General features: G+C 45.5%; 1 protein-coding gene across 1 annotated transcript; it reads right to left on the bottom strand.

Annotated features, from left to right (window-relative positions):
* Positions 1-4,056: 4,056 nt before the first annotated feature.
* Positions 4,057-5,991, bottom strand: LOC308322239 (vigilin-like; the record flags this gene model as incomplete). Its single annotated transcript, XM_080773433.1, has 1 exon — positions 4,057-5,991. One exon carries the CDS (start codon positions 5,989-5,991, stop codon positions 4,057-4,059), a length of 1,935 nt encoding a protein of 644 aa, XP_080629559.1.
* Positions 5,992-8,589: the final 2,598 nt, after the last annotated feature.

The following is an 8,589-nucleotide window of genomic DNA, read 5'->3' as shown; positions in this document are numbered from 1 at the left end:
AGAGCGCCGCAGTCCCCGCCCCCTTTCAGAAAAGCGAGTGGCCCAGGAAGTGGAAGCCCCATGCATTCTCCCATCGGCACTTTTAATATAATTTATTTAAAGACTGTTACGCCGCGGACAAAGCCAATTCGGATCGTGACGAATCATGACAATGAACACAATATTTTGGGACGATCAAATCATTAGAAAGAAGAAAAGAAAGTCAGGAGACAACACTATTTGTTTTATTTTTCGTCTTATAAATTATTTGATCGGCCCAAAATATTGTGTTCATTGTCATGATTCGTCACGATCCGAATTGGCTTTGTCCGCGGCGTAACCGTCTTTAAATAAATTATATTAAAAGTGCCGATGGGAGAATGCATGGGGCTTCCACTTCCTGGGCCACTCGCTTTTCTGAAAGGGGGCGGGACTGCGGAGCTCTATTATCGTAGTATATTCTTTCTTGTCTCTTGTCGTCTGTACTTTTATCTCTTTAAATGCTGACCCTGGGATCTGTGCTCCAACAATATTTATGCATTCGTGCAGATACAAATATAATCTCTTGATCTCTTCTTGATCCCGAATGAAAACTGCACAGGGGCCAAATGAAAAATAAATATTAGTAGACATGATTATTAAAACTCAAAACTAAAGCTTATCAACAGTATATCCTGAATAATAACACTTTACTGTGTTGCATGTTGTATTACTAATATAATATGTTGTATTACTGTCCAAGTGAATGGATTCATAGGCTATATTTATGTGTGTGCACGTGCATGAGAGACCTGCATGCTTTCCCACTGTCTCTGCTGCTCATCTGTCAATAAGAAAGAGTCAAGGTATTCAGAGGCATTTGAAATATTCCTTAATGGCCGTGGAAGAAAGCCGTTCCCCTGAGCCGCAGCTCCCCTGCTTGCACTTCTGCTTTGTCAGTGAGTGCAGCCCCTCTGAAGCTTTCTTCACTATATACGACTCTGCCAGACACCGTCTTTAGAAAAACTCAAGTTCCTATAGACCCACCACAGCAGGTAATATCTCCCCGGGGGCTGCCTGGCCCTACACACTTTCAGACCACTACGGTACGTATATAGCAGTGGTTCTCAACCTGTGGGTTCGGGACGCCCAGGTGGGTCCCCACGTGAAATTGTGCGGGTCCCCAGATGACAGATGAGATTTCAACTTTTAGGACCTTTTTTAGTAGGCCTACCTCAAAAATATGCATTACTTTACTGCATCGGACGTAATCAACAAACTGTACTATATAGGCCTACTAACTAAAAACTGGTCAAACATAGGCTAAATTGTCAACTAATATAAGAGGCAGAAATTGTGAAAATAGCCAATCTAATACATTGTGAGGGAGCTTGTACTGTAGATCTGCTATTTTCACAATTTGTATCTGTGGAAAGGAGTCAAACTAAATGTCCTGCCAACAATTCAAAATGCATGTCAGGGACCAGGGTAGGGGTCCCCAGTTCATGTTATGATTTTTTGGGGAGGGGGGGTGGGGGGTCACAGCCTGAATAGGCTGTAGCACTAGCCCCATCAGGGGCTTCATCAGAAATGCAGCTCTTGTTGGATGCCTCTTCAGCCTTCCTCCCTTCCCTTCACCCCCCCCCCCCCTACATACACACACACACACACGACACGGGAGCCCATTTAATCAATGGCAGAGATTACAGTAGCTGCCGGCGTGCTGGCGCCTGATCCAGATAGCAGTCTTTTGGTCTCTTCGTGATGCAGGAGCACTCCTCTATGCCCCACAGTCTGTGTCCTGCTGCCCTGTTTGTGCCGATGACTGACAGTGGCTCTTGTCAGACTTGTGTGATTGTTATTATTATTGTCTCCACCAGGCCGAAGGCATGGGGAGAGAGTATGTTTTGCACTCAGTCCGTGTGTGTGTGTGTGTGTGTGTGTCTGTGTCCGTCCGTCCAATGTGTGTGTCCGTCCGTCTGTGTACAGCTAGGGCTCCATTTTCGTCACCGCTAAACCCCTTATCCCTAAACTTCTTTGCCTTTTTTTACTATTACTAGTTCAACTAGCCAATCTACATTGACACGTTGTGAGCTTGTAGACTGGCCATTTTAACTATTAAAAAATGTTTTGCAAAATATAAAAAAAAAAAAAAAAGGCAAAGAAGTTTAGGGATTAGGGGTTTGGCAGTGACGAAAATGGAGCCCATAATCTCCGGCACCGTTAACCCGGTCGATGCCAAGTTTGGCACACGCTCCCTGGATGCCAACGATGAAAGATTTCCAGAACAGCTTGTTATAGCACCACCAGGAGGCCGACTTTTGAAAAACATTTTTTTTATATTACTCCTCCAGATTCTGTCCAGAAATCCTGCAAATCTTTACACACTATCTCTATCGTCATGTGTTCAAGACGGATCTGTCCGATATATCATATGCCATCCTAATTGGCTAAAATTGGCTTTCAAAGTTGGCAGGATTGGCCTGTTTTGAACCAAAAGCCTCAAATCATGAAATCTTTGTGAAATCTCTGTGAAATCTTTCACAAACTTTCCTACTAGGCTGAGGAATATATATATCCCACCCTTTTCACATTGGCCTCTTATAGTGCCACCAACAGGTGGACCACAACCTGACCTGCAGTTTTTTTGCAATGCAGGGGAAAATACATATTTATAAATAAGTAATAAAAGAGTGTAAAAAGAATGACTACTCTTTATAGAGTTACACTGCATTTTACTCTGTGTATATTGCAGTGTTTTACTTCCAAATGAGCACTTTGTTCCCGACTTCACAGGTGTATAGCGCCGCTAACGACGTACCGGTACTTATTTCACATGTTCACATGACAACACTTTGAGGGTTCTTTTCTTGCACATCAAAATGTGAAAATAGATACTGTACCACCGTAAGCGGCGTCTGTGTGAGGAAATACGCTTTTACTTGCTCCCATGTCGGCACATCTTTCCATACATCCAAGCAGGTCGCTAATTAGTGTTGATTTTGTCAAAACTATGACGAAAAATGTTCGTCAACTACCTATTTTCACTGACGAAAACTAAAAGGAAACTACATGAAAACTAAGCTCTATGATGACTAAAGCTAAGACTAAATATATTGACAATTTCATCAACAAAAAAAAACGAAATGAAAATGTTAGGAAGGGACAATAGTGGACAAGATATTCAGTATAAGTAAAAAGACACAATTACACTTGCATATACTAAAAATAGCCGATCTACAAGCTCAAAACACGATTTGCTGTCAAAATCGACACTGTCGCCAAATAACATTCTGAAAGAGAACTTTACTGCTCAATGTGTCCCCGTACCCCCCTCCATCAACACCAGCTCAATTCTTAGAATGTATTCACCGCCGTACGATGGTAAACAGACAGTGGTGGAAAAAGTACTCACATTTACTAGTACCAATACTGCAATGGTTTTTGAGGGGCGCTAGCCCCAGCTATATTCAGCTATAGTGTAGATTTTCGTCTTACACAAAAATGTCATTCCCTTCGACAATTAATGGAGAATTTATGTCATATGTGGACAAGCAAATCGGCTATTTTTGTCCTACACAAACAATTCAATTCCCATTGACAATGAATCATGGTGAATTTACGGCATTATGTAGATGAGCAAATCGTAGATGAGCAAATCGGCATGATGATAAGAGCAGCGCTCACTTTGTTCACACGGGTGTGATCTTTATCATTCTAGATATTAATAAGGCTGATTAAAAAGGCCATTGCTATGCAGCAGAACAATCTGCATAGCAACTGGAAGACAAAGTGACTTAGACACTGACCCGTTACCAAGGATGAAGAACACAACATCACGAGACATTTAAATAGAATGAAATCTCCTCTTTCTTCAAGTCTGCACTAAACTTCTGTCTACAGAAGGAAAAGGGGTTTTGTTGTGCCAACCATGTTGCCAAAAGCCAGCTGTTTTCCTTGTCTCTTTGTTAACCGAAAAGATAAGGTCACGTCCTGGGGCACAAGTCAAAACCTGTTTCAGAGGTTTTCCAGACCAACCACACTATTTCTTTATATAGCAGCCATAATTACCACAAGTACTCCGGCTTGGCACGCAGCTCAGCAGTGTGGCTCTTTATTTGCTTCTCCTCTGCCAAGGCCAGCAGCTTCTGTTTGGCTCTCAGAGTTGCTGTTCTCAGCAGGCAGATTAATTTTTGTGTTTGTTTCCTCACGAATCTTCTTGATGTTTGCACCTCCTTTTCCAATGATGTTCTTGTGGAATTGCTTGAAGATGGGGACGGGGACAGAGAAGTTGTTCTCCACCATATGAGCCACTATCTTCTGCATGAACTTTGCGCATTTCTCCACCTCAGTCCTTGGTCCCCGGAGCTGAACGATGTCACTTTTTTTTGCTGGGTCAGGAACATTGATGATGACCTCTGGGAATTTTTCTCGTACTTCCTTTATATTCTTTCCTTTTTGCCCGATGATGGCTCTGTGAAAACGCTTTTCGATGATCAGGTCTTTTGTACGCTCATTCTCCATGCGTGACGCAAGCTCAAGCATCTCCTTCTTGGCATCTTGAACACCCTGGGGGTCCCCCTCAATGCGGATCAGGTTACTCTTCTCATTGTCAGGGGGAATGCGGACAGTCACCTTGTGTGCCTCTTTGATGCGGTTTATGTTAACACCACCTTTCCCAATCAGGTGTCTGTGGAATTTGGGATCCACACTGATTTCTACATAGTCCATTCGGCTTATCAGATCTGTAACAATAGCCTCAATCTGGGTATGGACCATCTGCAAGTCTTTGGTGGGACCCTCGAGGGTGATCTTATCTTCTCCCTTAGTGAACTCAATGTTCACCGTGGGCATTTGTTGGGTGATCTTGGCCAGATTCTGACCCTTCTTGCCAATAATGAAACGGTGAAGCCAGGAAGGAGCCGAGACTGAGGACACGGTATAGCTGTTGGCCTTGGCAAAAACTTGGGTGAGTGCCTGGCCCAGCCGGTCTGGCTCCCCACGAAGGATGACGGTTTCTGAGCTGCTGTCAGAGGGTGGGATCTCGACCGAGACGCCAGTTTCTTCCAGGATCTCCTGCAGTGCGTGTCCCTTGGGGCCGATCACGTACTTGTGCTGCGACTTCTTCACCTCCACTGCGATGGTGGTGGTATTCTTCTTCTCTTCATAAATCTTCTTGATCATAGTCACAGCAAGGGCCACCTTCTCTTTCTCCCCAGTGATGACAATCTCTGTTTTGTTGACACTCTGTGGGGGGATGTTGATGCGTGCTCCACTCTCCTGCATCATCTCTCCCACCAGCTTGTTGTAGGCACCGGTGAGGAAGGGGTGGTACACCTTGTCGATGTTCACCCTCTCCACAGCACGTTTTTCCTGCTCGGCAGAGATCAACAGAACCTCATGCTTGGCCTTCTCCAAGCCCTCCTTGGTTCCATATATTTTTATGTGGTTGCTGGGGTTGTCAGGTCGTGGGATCTGTATTTTAGTGGCGGTCTTGAGCTCGAGCTCCCGAAGCTTCTCCCCGTTCTTGCCGACGACAAAACCATGATGTTCCTTGGGGATGGCAACAGTAGCTGAAGCCTGAGTCATCAATTGGGACACAATCTCCTTGTGGGCCTTTGTCACGGCATCCAGCTTTCCGGACACCACGATGGAGAGGCTCTTATCCTCGGACACGGACAGTTCCAGGTGGGCACCGGTCTTGTGCATGATGACCTTCGCTTGGTCTCCCTCCCCAAACCGGTTGATGTCTTTGTACTTGCGCTCTTCCAGTGGCACGTGGAAAACCCGGGTGACAACGGATGACCTGAGAGGACGGATCTTTGAAATCCAGGCGCCAGCTGATTCCTGGCTCCCCTCAGTTGAAGCTACCTTCTCGGGCAGAGGTGGGAAGGCATCCTTGTAGGTAGGAAGGCTTTCCTCTTCCGGAGCACCTGCACTGGTTCCTGCCACAGGAGCACCACCCTGCTCCCTCAAGAGCCCACGACGGTGCTCATTAAAGCGTTCCTGCGTAAGTACTGCGATTGAGCTCATGGTTGAAATCCCAACTTTAACACAGAGTCAGAGTGTGCCCACAGCTAGATGGTCAGTTACCAGATATAACCTGTAAAGCCGCCTGTTCGTGCCAGACTTTGCTTATTTGAATGTTCTTGTCTGCCCTAAAGGTGCAGAAGCTGTGATGAAAATCACCTGGCCGTACATATATAACCTCTCCTTTTTGTCAATGGCTACTCATATATAAGGTTTGACTGCAGGGTACTTGTCACAATGACGATGCCAGGCAACTGGATGCGTGTCACAATGACGATACCCCTCGTTTATAACCATATATGGGGTTTCTACATTGACCTGATGTCAGCACTAGATATCTCCATTGTCTCCATATATGGAACGTGAGAGGGAGTGAGAGCATTTCACAACACAATTTCTACTAATGTGCCTAAGAAGGAATGCCTGCTTGAGCAGGGGAAATATTATTTTGTCCTTCAGGCAATACCACTTATCATCAGTAGGTGTCCTCCCTGAACACAGGCCTGTGTCTACATTTCTCAATAGAACAGGAGGGAGACCACTTCCCATAGATATACATCATCATACAGCATCTCGTGAACAACTGAATTCATGTGATTGGTTAGCCGATTTGCTCGTCTACATATGACGTAAATTGCCCTTCATTAAATGTCAATGGCCTTTAATGTTGGTGTTGCCTCAAGTTTAGGTCATATTTGAGGCACATTATGACCTAATGTCTTCTTTCATTGGCAATGGCAAATATGAGACGTGAGCCTGTGTGAAGTGAGGGGCGCTCTTATCATCATACATCATCTCAATCTGGCCAAAATAGCCGATTTGCTCGTCTACATATGACGTAAAATTTCCTTTCATCGTCAATGGCAAATGTGACAAGAGATCAGGACAAAAAAGCTGTATATAGGAGGGGCTAGCGCCCCTCAAAAATAGATGCCTCATTGGCCGCTGCAGTTGGAGCGATGTGTGTTCAAAAGGGGGCGGAAGTGCGCAGGAAGTGCTGAAGGCATGCTGCGTCGCTGCCCAAGTGACATCACTCATTGTGTTTAGTTTCCACGATGGCCGCAGCACCAGGAGGGGGTGGGGCGGAGGTGAGTGTGTGGTTATGCCCTTAATGGGCTGCATTCACCAATTCAAGACATCTGTCTTGCGTTTGTCTGTGTTTAATGGCTGCTCCAATGCATTTCCAATGGAAGCCCATATGGTTTGACCAAACCTTTTGTTTGATGGGGGGGAGGGGGGGCAGAACACATCCATCAAAGCTCTTTTCAGACACAAGTCAGGTGTCAGACACAAGGCACCAAGTGTGTGGTATACTGTGGTTACTCGGGTGGTTTGATACGTATGTCCCTTTAATCCACCCGACACTGAAACATATCATCATTACGTCACCATCGTAAACCAATTATACCCTGGCATTGGTACATCTTCATCACGTCATGGGACATACGCTTCATAGCATGACGGAAAACATACCTGCACGGTCTGCTTCCGTATGTCCCGTGCCAGCATATGACGTCAAATCATATGCTGCAAGGGACATACGCATCGTAGCACCTGACTAATAACATTACTTGCACGCTCTGCTTGCGCAAGTAACAATGGGAGAAGGGTGGGGCCCAGAAAGGCCCTTATTGAATCTCAGATTTGGTGACACAAAATGTATGATCTTAGGATGGCAATAAAACCCTCGCGCTTCGCTCCGGTTAGCATATTATCGTGTTGTATCCTAGTTTAGGATCGGATTAAGCGACGGACAGGATGCGGGTCATACTTCCGGTCCAAGATGGCCGGTCAGTCACAGACCGGCGATTTGTAGTTTTTTGTAGTTTTCGCGTGGCAAGGGCTACTGAGGTGCCCGAAAACATGCCGGCAAGTACAGTACTTAAGTAAATGTACTTAGTTTGTTTCCACCCCTGGTTCTTAGAATATATTCACCGTCGTATGGCGGTAAACAGATATTTCCGGAATGGTGCACTCCAAGGGGAGACGGTGTATTGACAGAGCTGCAGTGTTGAAGCAGCTGCCGTCTTCAACACTGAATGCTGTCCAACTCTCCTCCCCGCTTGAAACCAATAAATCCTTACTTGTATATGTGCGTCTTGAAGGGCCTTCTTCGTGTTCCTTAAGGAAGAAAAAGATCTGACAATCAGTGTCCTCCTAATGGGTATTATTGATTTCATCATAAGGGGCGGATATGGCAGTCCACAAACGACAACATGGAATGTTTTTTGTAAATCAAGCAACAAAAAAAAAAATCTAAGTTGAGCTGCAGCATCACCAGAGACTAATTCTAAGTTATGTAGACTGACTCTCTTCCACCAAATTGGCCTTGGATGAGTGATCCAACATATGCCGCCAGGATGGAGATGAAGGGGGGGGGGGGGGGGTTGGGGGGGGTAGGCAGCCCTGGGGCTGAAAGAGTACCTTGTGCAAGCAGTCCAGGTATGAGTTGTACAATTCCTATGAATGTACGTGTTATATCCACCACCAGGTATAAGGACATAATCCACGGGCTGTTTGCAGGGAGAGTTTTCTTTGGCGGAGCACTATAAGGACTGAGTGAAAGGCGTCATACATACACAAGGCTGCGGCTGCTATGCC

The sequence above is a fragment of the Protomyctophum bolini genome (assembly GCF_963924005.1).
Source record: "Protomyctophum bolini genome assembly, chromosome: 10".
Lineage (NCBI taxonomy): Eukaryota > Metazoa > Chordata > Actinopteri > Myctophiformes > Myctophidae > Protomyctophum > Protomyctophum bolini.
The sequence above is the reverse complement of the archived record's forward strand: the minus strand, read 5'-3'. Positions and strand labels throughout refer to the sequence as shown.